Below are 16464 nucleotides of genomic sequence, written 5' to 3' on the forward strand. Positions count from 1 at the left end.
CATTCAGCAAAGATCAGCTTCCATCAATTGCATTTCTAAGCCAGGTTTGAAAGCTGCTTTGGGAAGACGGACCACAGAGAGACCCTCTTCCAGGGCACTATGATGTCTTGTCAATCATGAAGGCGGAAAGTATGAAAGTTAAGAAAACAGTAAACGATGCAAAAGATTGTGACAACACTCTCCATTCAGCAAAGATCAGCTTCCAACAATTGCATTTCTAAGCAAGGTTTGAAAGCTGCTTTGGGAAGACGGACCACAGAGAGACCCTCTTCCAGGGCACTATGATGTCTTGTCAATCATGAAAGCGGAAAGTATGACAGTTAAGAAAACAGTAAACGATGAAAAAGATTGTGACACCACTCTCCATTCAGCAAAGATCAGCTTCCAACAATTGCATTTCTAAGCAAGGTTTGAAAGCTGCTTCGGGAAGACGGACCACAGAGAGACCCTCTTCCAGGGCACTATGATGTCTTGTCAATCATGAAAGCGGAAAGTATGACAGTTAAGGAAACAGTAAACGATGAAAAAGATTGTGACACCACTCTCCATTCAGCAAAGATCAGCTTCCAACAATTGCATTTCTAAGCAAGGTTTGAAAGCTGCTTTGGGAAGACGGACCACAGAGAGACCCTCTTCCAGGGCACTATGATGTCTTGTCAATCATGAAAGCGGAAAGTATGAAAGTTAAGAAAACAGTAAACGATGAAAAAGATTGTGACACCACTCTCCATTCAGCAAAGATCAGCTTCCAACATTTGCATTTCTAAGCAAGGTTTGAAAGTTGCTTCGGGAAGACGGACCACAGAGAGACCCTCTTCCAGGGCACTATGATGTCTTGTCATTCATGAAAGCGGAAAGTATGACAGTTAAGAAAACAGTAAACGATGAAATAGATTGTGACACCACTCTCCATTCAGCAAAAATCAGCTTCCAACAATTGCATTTCTAAGCAAGGTTTGAAAGCTGCTTTGGGAAGACGTACCACAGAGAGACCCTCTTCCCGGGCACTATGATGTCTTGTCAATCATGAAAGCGGAAAGTATGACAGTTAAGAAAACAGTAAACGATGAAAAAGATTGTGACACCACTCTCCATTCAGCAAAGATCAGCTTCCAACAATTGCATTTCTAGGCAAGGTTTGAAAGCTGCTTTGGGAAGACGGACCACAGAGAGACCCTCTTCCCGGGCACTATGATGTCTTGTCAATCATGAAAGCGGAAAGTATGACAGTTAAGAAAACAGTAAACGATGAAAAAGATTGTGACACCACTCTCCATTCAGCAAAGATCAGCTTCCAACAATTGCATTTCTAAGCAAGGTTTGAAAGCTGCTTTGGGAAGACGGACCACAGAGAGACCCTGTTCCTGGGCACTATGATGTCTTGTCAATCATGAAAGTGGAAAGTATGACAGTTAAGAAAACAGTAAACGATGAAAAAGATTGTGACACCACTCTCCATTCAGCAAAGATCAGCTTCCAACAATTGCATTTCTAAGCAAGGTTTGAAAGCTGCTTCGGGAAGATGGACCACAGAGAGACCCTCTTCCAGGGCACTATGATGTGTTGTCGATCATGAAAGTGAAAAGTATGACAGTTAAGAAAACAGTAAACGATGTATCACGACACCTCCCTTGAGTGGGCAAGTAACAACCTTCCAAAACCCCATTAATGAGGATAAATTGGAGGGATACTTGGGTAGACTTGCACAAGAGGGACCTTCTTCCAAGGATTGAAGGCATCGTGACATTTAAAATAACAGAATTACATGAGCGAAATAGAAAAAAACTTCACAAAAAAGCCTAGGTTGCATTTTGGCTAGAGTTTCACTTTAACTTGAGGAAGTTCGTGTTCGGGCTGTCTCAATATTTTAAGTTGACTGAATTTGAGAAGTCAAGTTGACAGCTTCCAACAACTGAGAACACCTGAGCACCTTTAGGAAGATAAGCACTAGAGGGACCCTTTCCCAAGCCATCAATTAAGCACTTATTTTGAGACAATCCTCAACTGAAAACTTAACTGAAAAGAACTCACAAAAAATCCTTTAAGTAAAGCACCTAGCCATAAAATGAAAAGCTATAACAAGAGAATGATCCCAGTAAAGCTATACCACGCAAACAGTATTGTGTAAAAACACAAAAACATAGCAAGTGAACAGAAATGAAACTTCACCCGACTTTCCATCGACATGGGGGGTGAGCAGCAGATTAGACAACTCCCTTTTCATTTCTGGGTAAACTTAACCTTTCATTTCTAAAAAGAAAACCATCTGATGCTCTGTTACATAATTGAAGTAAGAGAAAGAGACAGAGAGAGGAGTGTGTAGAGAGAAACAGAGGGGGAAATGGTGAAAAAATGTACGGTGTGTGTATGTGTGCGTGTCAAAAGAGGAGAAAGTGGCAAGATATGAAAACAAAGACCAGCAATTTAAAAAAAAAAAGATGTCATACAGTTCAGATATGACATAAACAAAGAAAAAAATTAACAATGAAACTAGATACTGGAGCTCAGACCTAAACAACAGGCGACAAAATTTAAAGTATGAGGACTCTTTGGAACAGCGATACAATAAAAATGCATGGTAAAAATGATACAGATGTGATTAACTGATAAAAGAAATCACTGTAAAAAGAAAAAACATGTTTTAACTTGAGGAAGTTTGTGTTCGGGCTGTCTCGATATTTTAAGTTGACTTAATTTGAGAAGTCAAGTTGACAGTGAGCAAAGAACAGCTTCCAACAACTGAAAACAACAAAGCACCTTTAGGAAGATAAGCACTAGAGGGACCCTTTCCCAAGCCATCAATTAAGCACTTATTTTGAGACAATCCTCAACTGAAAACTTTACTGAAAAGAACTCACAAAAAATCCTTTAAGTGAAGCACCTAGCCATAAAATGGAAAGCTATAACAAGAGAATGATCCCAGTAAAGCTTTACCATGCAAACAGTATTGTGTAAAAACACAAAAACATAGCAAGTGAACAGAAATGAAACTTCACCCGACTTTCCATCGACATGGGGGTGAGCAGCAGATTATCTTCCATTTCTGGGTAAACTTAACCTTTCATTTCTAAAAAGAAAACCATCTGATGCTCTGTTACATAGTTGAAGTAAGAGATAGAGAGAGGAGTGTGTAGAGAGAAACAGAGGGAAATGGTGAAAAAATGTATGGTGTGTGCATGTGTGCGTGTCAAAAGAGGAGAAAGTGGCAAGATATGAAAACAGAGACCAGCAATTTAAAAAAAGATGTCATAGAGTTCAAATATAACATACACTACTCAAAATGAGTTAGGTGTATTGGGATAGGGGTGCATATATGTATGAGTTAGTTAAAAGTCATGAAATGTGTTACAAAACACAAAATAACAATTCAGATATGTCACAGAACAAGCAATCAAGTTAAACACTAAACTATCCCAATATCCCTAACTCCTTTTAAGTAGTGTAGTTTAGATTCAGCACGAAGATCCCTACCTTTAGGACGAGTCGTTCAGGATTTCACAGACAGACCCTCGAAATCCACTTTCCAGTACAGGTGGGCAGCTGAAGAGCGATTTGAAGTTCGGCCGTTTCCTCCTGCTATGACCTCTGTAGGCTATGTGTCGGACAAGATAAAAGTTGGATAAGTCGAACAACCACTGAGCAAAACGAGCAAAAACCAAAATGACAAAAAGCTACTCCCGGCAGTCAGCAGCGGGTCCGGCAGTAGAGGAGCGTTCTGCGTGGCTTTGATCCGCTAAGAATAAAGCACGTTCCATGAGTTTAAATGAAAATAGGCCTTTCAATACTTTTCAGGATATACTTTTCATCACATTTTAATTAATTAATATGTAAATAACCTACATCTACTGCACCTGTTTAATTCCCCCTTGTCTGATTTCTATAACACACCATGGAGAGTTTAAACTGTTTTGCAATCAAATAAATTAAAACTTTTTATTTTATTTTCTGCTTTAAAAATATATAATTAGTCGATCTGTTTTCACTGTTTGTTCAAAATGACAAAAAGCTACTCCTGGCAGTCAGAAAAGAGTCTTACCGCGGAAAAAAGGGCGTCCTGTTCCCCATCCACAAGCGCTGGACACTTCCCCGTGTGTCTCCGTAGAAAGACGGGCAAGAGAGTACTTGTGATTCTGTTTCCAGTCCGAGCAGCTCCACCGTGCGTGTGTCCAACAGCGGGTCCAGCAGTAGACTCTTGTACGAGAGGAGCGTTCTGCGTGGCTTTGATCCGATAAGAACAAAGCCACGTAACGATGATTTTTTCAATTCAGTTCAATTCAATTCAAAAAACTTTATTTGTCCCCGTGGAGTAGTTGTACACAGACACAAACAAGTCGGCAATTGAATATTTTATTCAATTCAAATATTCAATACAATTTTATTATATTTTGAATGAAAATAGGCAATATAAATCATAATTTATTTGATACTTTTCAGGATATACTCTTCATCACATTTTAATGAATTAATGTGTAAATACATCTGCTGCACCTGTTTAGTTCCCCCTTGTCTGATTTCTGTAACACACCATGGAGAGTTGAAACTGTTTTGCAATCAAATAATTTAAACCTTTAATGGTTTCAGGGAACTTTTTTTTTCTGCATATAAATATATATTTCTAATTAGTCAATCTGTTTTCACTTTGTGTTCTCTCATTACATTCAAAGGGGCACTATGTAGTTTTGCAGAAGAAATTCAAACTATTGACAGTATTAATGAAATGATACCACAAACTTTTTTCCATAACTGAATAAAGAAACTTCTCAGAGGAAAATAAGGTCCCCAGTTCACTGTTTGATGCTAGAAAGGTGGCAGGGTCTGCCACATATAAACAAAGTAAAACAGTGTGAAACTGTGTTGTCCTTTGAGGTCCGTTTGTTTATTCTGTTTATTCAGTCATGAAAACAATGAGGTTTTTTCATTTCATTTTCTGCATAAAAATGATTTTTCTAATTGGTAAATTTGAGCTGTCTCCTCCTCGAAAAACATCGTTGTACGTAGGCCTTGTGACTCATGTTTTTTATTTATTGGCATGAGCATTGTCTGTGTCTTTTCAGTCGAGATGAGAGTCTGAATGTTCCCAATATAGAGAAAGTAGTTTAGCTTTTGAGTCCCATCCTGTCAAGCCTTTTTGTGTTGAATGCCGCTGCCCTCTAGTGGAGATCTGAAATGCTGTCAAATTAGCTGCAAACATGTTCCAAGCTGTAGTCACTGAAAAAGTAATGGTCATTTTAAATATATGAGTTACTGCAAAACACTGAAACATGAGTGGCCATTTAAACTTTTCATTTTCTTTGGTCAGTTTGTTTATTAAAATGGCATAAACACTTCATAATCAACATCATTAATAAATGATGAATGTGTAGTTAATTAGGCTTTAGTCAATAGTTAAACATTGAAACGCTTTATAAACTATTCTGTGTGAAGATTTATAAACATTAGTTGCAACTTAATGACGATTAATTGATTAATAAATGGTTTATAAAGCATTTCATTGTTAACAGCAAAATAACTATTACCTTAAGTTTAATTTATTAATTTAACCACCATTTATTAATGGTGGTTATTAGTGCAACCATAAAAACTATTTTATTAAAGGTAAGACTCCTTCCTGCCTTCACACGGTTTGTTTATGATTTTGCATAATAAACACTTATTATAAAGACATTGAATATTACTGCAAAAATCTCATATTTTGCATCTTCGTTTAAAAAATGTCAGTAGCTATCTATCTTCAGAGACTCCTAACTGTAAACCAAATGAGTCATAAAAGACTGAGGCTCAAAATCTGTTGCATAAGGTCACAGAAGCAGCCATTACAGTTTGTGCTCATTATAATGCAGAAATGTTTTCCTGTCCTACACTGCAAGGACAGTGCTGCAGCTTATAAACACCGTTTCAATCTGTCTAATAAGTAGACATATCATTCACATTCATGTATTTGTATCACATTGTATGGAGGACTATTTATACAGCCCTTTGTTAACACCACATCTCTGCGATGAGACTGGAAAAACAGTCACTATTGAGTCATTACCAAAGCAGGAGGAGGAGATGATGGAGAGAGCTGTTTTCTCACCTCCTCCTTAAAATGTTCCCGCAGTAAGAAAACAGAATCATTAACGCCAAACTGTCTCAGATGGTTAAATGAGGATGTCGGACCAGAATAGCAAACAGGGAGCAATAGTCCTCTTGAGAAAGCTACTGCTCACTGCAAAGAGTCAGTTCCTTTTGTGTTTCTGACAGGTATAATTTTGGACTTACACAAAAGGAGCCACTACCACTCAACCATATCAAAAAGGTTAAGGACTTGGTTAATATATTGTGAAAATTAGACCATCTAATAGCCAGAACAAGGAAATGGTAGAAGTTATAATATTTGGATGCTGTAAAGCATAAAAAAATAAAAACATAACGCCTTCCTAAAGACAATGTTGAGCTTGTTACAGTCTTATTTCAATAAGGGAAATAAAACACAAGTCTTTTTCCTCTTTTAATCTCACTGTAAAGTGGGAGAAACACGAAGCACAGTCATAGCAGGTGAAAGGGCCGCAAACAGGAACTACCAAGATTATTTTTTTAGGTCACACTTGTTAAGACAGAGTCCAAAAACTGCTAAGCTGAATACATGAACGGAATTTTGCAATTTAAGTATGTATAGCTATTAAATGAGGTATGCAGTCGTAGACAAAACATTTATCAGCAAATACGCCAAAGTTAACGAGCACAGAGTTTAAGTCCAAACACAAGAACACCTTAGACGCCTAAAATTAAACTGAAAAAGGAGCAACTTGAGCTTGGCTGTAGGGACCACTATTCTGAGAAAATATCATTGACCATGCTGTTAAATGCTTCTGCTGTGCTCCTCGATACAAGATTTGAAAAGGGAAAAAAAAAAAAAAAAAGTCACTGTACGACCCTGTAAAAAATGGTAGGCATCTTACTTGTGCGAACTGCACAAACAAAAATTTAAATCCATAAAGATTATAACCTCAAATAAGAATGTTTAAACTGTAAGCTTATGAAGGCAGAACAAAATATATATAATTGTCCAGATACATGTATTTCTTTTACATTCATAAATCAAATAAAAACAGCATTGATTGATTAAAAAAAAATAAATCACACAGGACAATAGCAGCCCAAAAAAATGTCAGGACCAACTTGCAGCACGAAGATCAACTTGACAATTATTCATAATCTAAAGCAAGATTACTTAAAAGAATATAATTAAGAAATGCGGCAGGTAATTTGTGGAAAAAAAGCAAACCGAAAAAGGGATGAGGATGTAACAGAATCATCATTCAGCTTTCCACAGGGTTTTGTTTAAGTCCACCAGGCTCTTGGCTGAGAATGTTGATGGAATATCTTTTAAAATAAAAAAGGTAGAACACATCTACAGTTTTACTCACTGAAAGACGTCGCTGTAAACTTTACCGTTTGCAATTAGCTTATTTGAAACTGTTCACTTTTTAATATCAGCTTATTTCAGGCTAAAATACCTGAAAAAAGCAAAACGACATGACTTTATAGCTTCAGTATCACTGCTGACATAAAATAAGGTGCAAATGTGAATATACAGAAGAAAAAAAACTGTCAACAATATACAGAATCTAAAATAAAAGATGACTTTAAAAAGGCTGAAGATAAAATCATCTGCGCTGACGTCAACAAAACAAACAATCCCGAGCAAATTGTTCCTGGAAGTTGAACTATTGTCTGAGAGCTGAAGTCCCAGTACGAACCGGACAATTTCAGTCAAATAATTCTGATAACTATCAGCAACTACTGACTGTTCTTCAGTCTTGAATTATTGAGGGAAACTTAACTGTCAACAGCTATCAATGTGATAACTATGTCATATGTCCTTCATATGCCCAGCACTGACCCTGCCCTGCAAAAACGTAGTTTATGTACAGTAGTATGGCATAGCAGTTGCTAATAAGATAGGAGCTGTATATGCTCTAATCAACAAGAGCATCTGAGGCATCTGCATCCCAGCAGACACAGTGATATAAACAGCAAAGCACCTCACCTAACTCCCAGCCACAGTAGTCAGGGGTATAAGCCTACAGTGAGTGTGTCTAGGTTATAAGATACCAAATTTAAAATGTTCAACCTCAGAACCTCAGAGACACCTGGTAAATCTTATTCAGTGTAACTCTTATTTTTCTAACCAGTAAGACCAACAAGTAACAGCTCAAATGCATACAGTACATGGCTCCAAGGGTCAACATCACCCTGGCACGCAGCCCGGTCTGTGAGATTAAACCTTGCGAACAGTAAATCTGAACAACACTGGAATACATGAGTAAATTTAAACACCCATAACAGCTCTCTCTCTCAGTAATAGTGGCATATCTGCAGCCTGCTGCCAGGATCATTCTTCCCTGGGCTGAAGAAAGGGTAAACAGGCTCCTCGAAGCAGGTGTCAAACATGTACAGTCTCTTCATTGTGACGGCGTCGTAGAAACTGAGACGCCCATTGTCGTAGTCCAGGTACACGCCGACCCGAGGAGAGTTCCAGTAGTCGGCGACAGGGATGCGCCCATGCTCTCCGTTGGCATACAGCCGGTCCTGCAGACACAGGCTCCAGTACCCTGCGGAGGGAGTGAGGCTGACAAAGCCCTTCCTGTTGCTGCACTCAGTGGTGACTCCCAGGTACCAAACACCTTTGTCCCTCACATCCACCTCCCAGTAGTGCTGGCCACTGGCGTACTGGGCTGTGGCGAGGACACCACAGAATCGGTTGAAGCGGGCTGGCAGGTCTGGCTCCTGGTTGCGAACACGGCCCTCCTCCACTTTTGTGTCAAAGTCTGAGATGAGCAGGTTTGGGTGAGCGGTGTCTGGGTCTAAGGTGAGGTTCTGAGGCACTAGAAGACAGACAGGGAGAGATTAGTTCACCTTGCTCATTAGGCTCAAGCTGGTAGTGCATTTATTTAAAAAAAACAACAACAAAAAAAACAAAAACAAAAACTAATGTTATCCGATTCGACTGAATGCATGTTCTTTGGGGCTGCATGTTTCCGGTTTACTTCTACAGTTTACTTCTAGTACAGCTAATGGCTGCATCTGAATTAGTGCATCCAAAGTCTATAATAAATTCTACATGCAAATGTGCTTAGCATAAATATGTAGAATATAGTATGTGTTTGTTGTATGCATGATGCAATCAATTCAACAGCATTTCCCATACATTGATTTATTTGTGGCGGCCCACCACAATAACATGGAAAAGAAAAAAAACATCTCATAATGTAGTGTAATATAACCGTAAGTAGTTAGTGGTTAATGACAACTTTTAACGAGTAATGAGATGTTAAAGAATCTAATCAAAATGTGAATGAATCATAAATGAATGGTTAAAACATGTATTGCTCTGCACTAGTTGATTGAACATGCACTGAATTGTGTTAACGTGGAGTGAAATATAACCACAAATGTAAGAGTGAAATCATGTAACCAAATATACCACACTTTTATTATTTTTAAAAGAAATGCAGTCAGTAGGGCAGTGGAACATATCAAGGAGGAGACTTAAGTTAAAAAAAAAAAAAAAAAAAAAAAATGTCTCACAGCCGCAGCACAGTGGAGGCACAGATAGTACAAGGCCACGAAGTGGCAGCACAGTAGATAAGATGTGGGGAAGTCCAGGATACTAGCTGCAAAGGAACTTCAAAGCGTATGCCCAGTGAGGAGGCTGTCTTGACCAATGGAGGTGGGCACATGTTTAGCCTCGTGCAGGGAAATACCCGAGTCAGCAAAATTTGATACATAAACAAAGGAAAGAGCAAGGATTGGATAGACCATGGTGCCCAACCCCCATCTTAGTGAATATAAGAAGTATACTTTGTATTGAGAATTTGGGTCTTTTTTGATGAGCTTTTGTCTGAGAGATCTCATGTTTTAATTGTCGACAATTAAACAGTACTGCACTCAGCTTTGGAGGACTCCTGGAGATTATTTCCTTTTTATTGGTGACTTTTTGAAACTCTGAAAAACCTTTTTGAACAAACAAAGAATAAGAAATCGAGACACGACAATAACATTGCTGAGCTGGTCGCAGGGCACTGATTCGTTCAGGCCCTCCTTTGCCTTGCTCTCACAAACACATTGACAATAGAACCATCTGTGTATGGCCCATCCTCACTGAACACTCTGGGAAAGGATCATTGCTGGCTTTCCCCTGCAGTGAAGACAGCCGGCCAAATTCATGGGTTCATGAATGTTAGTATCATGAACACAACCGCACAAATTTGTCCAAAATTGATCCATGCCACTGCACTTTTATGGTTTCTTGGAGATGCCAAAAAGGATGGAAGTTATGCGACACAAAGTGAAGCAATGGAGGTGTATATAGGCCTATTATATGATATTATTTAATAATTTAAGAAAGCGTGGGTGCACCTCCTTCCACATACACACGCATGCCGCCCCCAACAGCACTTGCACCATGATGCTGCCGACAAAAACTTTTCTGTATATTGACAGCCTTAGACTTCAAATGGCAACACTTGTGTGTTCAACGCATGCTTCTGTATGAAGAGTAAACTCACTGGTATGCAGCACATGCATCATCTTCTTCCACATGATAAGCTGGAAGGGCCCTGAGAAGTCTGTAAATTCAGTCTGACAATTAACTGGCTCCAGAGATGTAAAAGGCTTGCAATGGATGGCCCTGTGGAAGAAACATGTTAGAAGTTTTTAAAAGCCAATTCTAAATTGGATTTTTATCAGTCTACATTAACTACATGGTAAGCTACTTACTCATTGAATGTCTCAGCAAGGCTCTGTTAGAGGAACAAAAAGCATTTTGATTACAATTGAACAAACTTTATATAATTTTTATAGTCTCAAGAGAATATTGTTTACATACAGTCAGCGGTGGTTTTTAGCATGCAATTCAAACAGCAACATGTTAATGGAGCCTTAATTCATGCAAATAGGGAGAGAGAAATGCCAAATACAAATGTTCCCATCTACCATTACGAGATATTTTGAAAGAAAGCAATCAATGCATTGCCATATAAACACTAACAGAAAAGGGTTATCCATACTGTAAAGCTCTAGCAGAGGCATGGTGATGTGAGACTTAAGTCACCTCTGAAACAGATAGCGGATATGTTAGACTGACCTCAAAGCTAGTTTTCCCACTGATGTGGCTGTGGATATTAGCTATAGCTTTGTCCACATCTGCCGCCTCCGTTTCCACAATCTTCAAGTTGTCATCTATGACGGCCATAGTGGCCACTTCCTCGGCATCGAGGCTCTCGAGCAGGGAGTCCCTCTCATCAAGCAAGAACTGGACCAAGGCACCGACATCCGCCTCTATCTTCTCCTTGAGTCTCTGTTTCTTCATCTGGAGGACAGAGCGGTTCAGGGGATTAGAATGAAGGATTTGATGAGAAGTGCTAATCGTGTGTATGTTCAGTTTTAACATTTCAGTGCAAATATCAGGGAAAATAGAAATGATGATCATTTGAACCAAAAATATAGTAAATTTAAGCTTGGCCCACAAACATGTTAACATCACCAGCGAAAACAAAAAAAGGCCACCTACCCTGACTTCACTTTTGGTGCGCTCATCAGCCGTTATAACCTTCACACACTGAGACTTCTGCCAGTTGAGCTCCATTAGCCTCAGTTTCAACTCCATCTGTAACAAAACATGTACATCAAGACACATGCAAACAAGAAAACAGGACATAATGAATCATGATATCACAAAAAAAAAAAAAAAAGTACAAATATTCTAGATGTAGTGACTAAGATGTGAAGCAAAGGCCATACTATCTCTAATCCCACATGTACACATAACAGACAATTGCATCTAGACTTACCTTCATATCATTCACAACTTCTGGCACTGGTGCTACCTCATGGTGTCTGAAATAATAAAAACAAATGGCTAGGCAGTTAGTGGTTTACAGAACAATTTGTTCTCCAACCCCAAAACACTCAAGTGCCCTTCAGTGTTTCTTGCAAGACAACATTGTGTGTATCCTTGAAGTCCAACAACCAGAGTTGAGTGCATTTCCTTCATCGTAAAACATTTGAAAAGCAGAAGTTAAGTTGCAGTGTTCTTCATTGGCGTCTTTGCTGTTGAAGTGCTACATTTGTTAGTGTGCTAACGCCTTGTGTGAAACCACCAAAAAGATGTGAATTGTACAGTCAAGCATGTGCGTCCTTACGCACAATACAAACAAAAAGGGGGCCCACGCAGGGAAACTTTGCTACCATTAGTGGTAAAAACTCCACAGGGTACCACACAGGAGTAATTTTCCCAAGATGCATTTTAACAACTGTGGGTGCATGATGAAAACATGCGAGTAAAAAACACTCCATGTGACCGGTTGCTTAGCAATCAATTCACCCTTGCCAAAATTTCACCAGCCCTGACATTTGCTAAAACTCCTGTCTTGTCCATGTGAATTTGTTTAGAGATATCAAAAAACCTCTGCTCTGGAAAATATCTGTATCTTTAAAACATTCTTCGCCCAATCAGACAGCCACAACGCAGTCCAGGACACATTTCTTAAACATGATAGTGAAAAGCCAAAGACAGTCAATAACGTGTATAGATTCAAATGGGTTGAAAGCATACTGTACATTATTGTAATTTCAACAAGCCAACTCTCTTACAAAGGAAAATATCTAGACGCAAGTAAGAGCATGTTCCCCGTTTTTGATGTGGATGTCAGTAAATGGCAAGATTTATACAACGTCTACACCTACACAGATATTTCAAGATGAAGCCGATTCTGGCTTCTGTGTTGTGTATCAAGCTGCAGTCTGGCTGAGGATATGTGATTTTAAGAGCCGATATGTACGGCAAACAAAAAGTAATTTAATTTCAGGAGGATTTTAAACCAACTTTACATGACCATTTGTTTAATACAATCTGGAAGTTTTACTAAAAGGCAACATACTAAAGCACAATGTGGTGATTAACTGTTGAGGTTTAGAGGTGTATAAGGTTAAGGTACAGTGTGTAGGATTAAGGGGCAGAAATTTAAAATAATATTTGTAAAATAACCTAAAAATAAGAATTGTAGTGTTTTTGTTTCCTTAGAATAAGCCTTTTATCAAAAGAAGGAGCAGGTCCTTTTCCACAAGTCTGCCATGTTGCACCACCATGTTGCTATGGTAGCCCAGAACGGACAAACCAAACACTGGATCTAGAGAGTGCCTTTCGCATTTTTCACAAGCACAACCGTCTGTCTTATGGCTAAAAGCGTATGTCAATGGATGAGTGTATAACCGTTCTAATCTATAATGCAAGCCAGAAAGCGTCAGTAATGGGCCTAAAAGCTGTTTTCTAACCACCGTTAGACAACAAAGCAGAAGAAGACAATGAAACAAGACAAAGAATACTGTTGTGCACCAAGCTCTAGGCTATGGCAAGTCCAGATTAGACACCGGACCAAAAGGACTCGCCTGCTTCTTTCATATCAGCTGTGTGGCGAAGTGTCCGAGAGCGAGTGGTGGATCGCACAAGGACGGGGTGTTGGCATTGTTGGACAGCTGAGCGCGAGTGGAAACACATGAAATATGCTTTATTAGACGGCATCACCCAGATATGTCAATCACCGGAGCGAGGCACATAAAAAAGCCCAACAATGTACCCCTGCTGTAGAGCAGTAAAGCAGCCTGTAGATATGAAAAGAGACAGTGCCAAAGACATTATAGAAGCTGCTTAATGCACTACCAAGTGTGAGGCAACATTTAGTTTCTATGCTCCACACCTGTGGAACAAGCTTCCTGAATACCTTGAACTGTCAACTCATTTAAATAACCATGACTTCTTTGTACTGTTACACCCCTAGTGGCTGGTAGAAATTAGCAACAAGTAGGTAGGATTTGTGCATTTGGATTGGGGTTTAATTCCAACCCGACACCAACATCGACAAAACCCATAGATCAGGAGCAACCCTCTCAAAATCCAATATGTGCATCAACAGCTGTTTGTCCTGCTGTTGCTGATTTGTAATGGGGTGAGATTAATTCAGTTTGCTATGCTTTGTGGAACAGAAAAAAAACAAGTGATTTAGGAAAGGCTAATAAATGATGGCAAATCCTGGCATCTCTTCATCAGAACAATGGTGGCTTTTTCGCGAAGACAAAATGATGTGGCAAAGAGATTAGACTTGGACCAAGTTATCTTATTTATGTTCAAGTGTGGGTGTTTGCATGACAAAACAATATGCTTTCTTGTAATGCACCAAAATAGCTACTTGGCATGGTCAGAAACCTGCTGATGCTTAAGTTCCAGTGTTCATCACACTAACTTGTCAACCTGATGAGAAACTGTTTTAGGTTTCACTGTCCCTCTCACTAAAGAAGTCTATGTGCATCAACACAAAGATATCGTATAGCATACAGTTTGACCCAGGTCACTCTTAAGTAAACATAGCAACTCTGGCCTATGGAATACAGCCTTTTTCAGATTAGACTACCTTATCTGGACATCCAGCGATAAGTTAAGAAGGCTACTGATTGGGATGCTCGTCAGAATGGTAGTGATTTGCAGACTGTACTGATCGCTATTATTCTCCTTGATCAAGCACGTCAATAAACACTGCTTCTTAAGACATCAGATCTCCTGGTTTCTTCTTCATAACTACAAGTCTGACAGCTCTACAGAATTTCCATCACACTGTCTAACTCTGGGAATATCTGCAGTTCATAATGCATGCAAGTGCTGCTAAAAATGAGGCATGTTTGGGCACTAACTCACTCTCTCTCTCTCATATATAGATTCATTTAAATGGCAAGTACTACATTGGTACCCTGACCTAAGCAACCTCGGTGGCTAGTAGCTACACCTGGTTCTGATTCTTAAAGAGGTGAATGATGAATTTGCCGACCCAAAAATTGGTCAATTTTCTTCTCCTACATTAAAAAAGGTGGGTACACGACCAACCTGTGTGCTCTGGATTCCCTGCAGACTACACAGATGGGCCTCTTATCAGTCTGGCAGTACAGTTTCAGCTCTTCTCCGTGTTGCTCACACTTTCCATCGACTTTAACGGGCTTAGCTTGTGCGGGACAAGACCCCAGACAGTCCAGATCGTCCAGTTTGGCAACCAGGTTCTGCACCAGGTAGTTTTTGGTGAAGCTCCTTTTGCTGAACACCTGAGAGAACAAAGAAAGAAACGGAGAAAGACGCAGAAATCTGCTTGTAACCGAGCCCAAAGTCAGCATTACACTCTTTGCAGTAGATTTTTTTCTTATTCAGTGTCATTACTCGCTGAAATACAAAGTTAGTCCGTGATAGTTAGCTGCCGTAGCCGACCTGCTGTTAATTTACCGTTAGCTACTAGCAACGTTAGCCCCAAAATGCACTGCGTAGCTAATGTCATTTTTTTTGAAGACCGTTCAAAAGGTCGTCAACCGGCTACAATAAATTCACTGCCAAACAATTCAAGGTAATACTGTCGCAGGTGCACCGACATAATTTTCGAGAAAACATGGTGGCAAACACAGACAACCTATATAAACTTACCGTGCGGCACTGGGGGCACTGATAGCCGTAGTCTCCGCCATTTTCATCCCAGTGCATGCAGATGCAGAACCGACAGAAATTGTGCCCGCATTTCAGTATGACCGGGTCTTTGAAGAAATCCAAACAAATGGCACATGTGAGCTCTTTCCGCAGGTCGTCTCCAGTTGCTCCAGCGGTAGCCATGTTGACAAGCCGAGAGCTGCACAACACTTCCGCAGCAGGAAGTGAAGGAGGAGGAGGAGGTGGGAGGGAAGCGGCCTCATTTGTGGTGCGTCATATTCCCTCTTAACCAATCAGATTCCCCCCCTCTCTGTCTCTCTCTCTGTCTCTCTCTCTGTATTAAAGGCTGATAATCAGTAGTATTGGTGATAATTAACTCCCTTTAAAGGTACTAATACCACACTGTATATTCATATTTTACCCTTGTAGAGAAGTGAACAAATAAAGGATGGATCAACAAAAGAGCGTCTTTGTATTATTTAATAAAAATAGAAAAATAGAGAATAACAGAGTCAATCTTTGTCAGCTCAAAGAGCAGCGCTCTGACAAGTCTGTCAAAGAGCTACAGAGAAAGTCACAGTGTATAGAATACTGTGATAATAAGACAAAAAGGGATGTTCAGAGCGGAAGATGAGATGGCCTTGAAAATACCTCAGTACCTACGTTGAACTCACAGGTGTCCTGAGAACGGAATGTTTATTCTGTACCCACACAGGTCTCGTAAATTAGCCGAGGTCACAGCTCACCCCGTGTCGGATTGTAACCTATAAGTTCATGCCCAGGTCAGACCATAACTCACACATATTCAAAGGAGTAATAACATGTAAGATGAATGTTGGATAGTAATAATATGCTAGATGGAAAGATAACGATTATATGTGAGGTGAATGGTAATGATACATTTGGTGACTACAAAAACAAAAGGTTATTTGAACAATTTCCGCCTCTTGGGCCATCAGTCT

General features: G+C 39.6%; 1 protein-coding gene across 1 annotated transcript; it reads right to left on the reverse strand.

Moving 5' to 3' along the window:
* Positions 1–6477: 6477 nt before the first annotated feature.
* On the reverse strand, positions 6478–15729 carry trim47 (tripartite motif containing 47). The gene is made up of 8 exons (XM_073480071.1): positions 15503–15729; positions 14921–15132; positions 11838–11883; positions 11558–11653; positions 11132–11356; positions 10765–10787; positions 10554–10675; positions 6478–8870 (listed from the first exon to the last, which is right to left on the reverse strand). The coding sequence occupies exons 1-8, from the start codon at positions 15683–15685 to the stop codon at positions 8341–8343; spliced, it is 1437 nt and encodes a 478-aa protein (XP_073336172.1). The 5' UTR covers positions 15686–15729; the 3' UTR covers positions 6478–8340.
* Between the last annotated feature and the right edge of the window lie 735 nt (positions 15730–16464).

This window comes from Pagrus major, chromosome 13 (assembly GCF_040436345.1).
Source record: "Pagrus major chromosome 13, Pma_NU_1.0".
NCBI lineage: Eukaryota > Metazoa > Chordata > Actinopteri > Spariformes > Sparidae > Pagrus > Pagrus major.

Excerpts from the sequence above, each read along its gene's own strand:
- trim47 (XM_073480071.1), bottom strand. The coding sequence starts at position 15,685 with ATGGCTACCGCTGGAGCAACTGGAGACGACCTGCGGAAAGAGCTCACA. Across the intron at positions 15,133-15,502 it reads AGTGCCCCCAGTGCCGCACG|GTGTTCAGCAAAAGGAGCTT; the intron begins GTAAGTTTATAT and ends TTGTTCTCTCAG. Across the intron at positions 10,788-11,131 it reads GTGGGAAAACTAGCTTTGAG|AGCCTTGCTGAGACATTCAA; the intron begins GTCAGTCTAACA and ends TTCCTCTAACAG.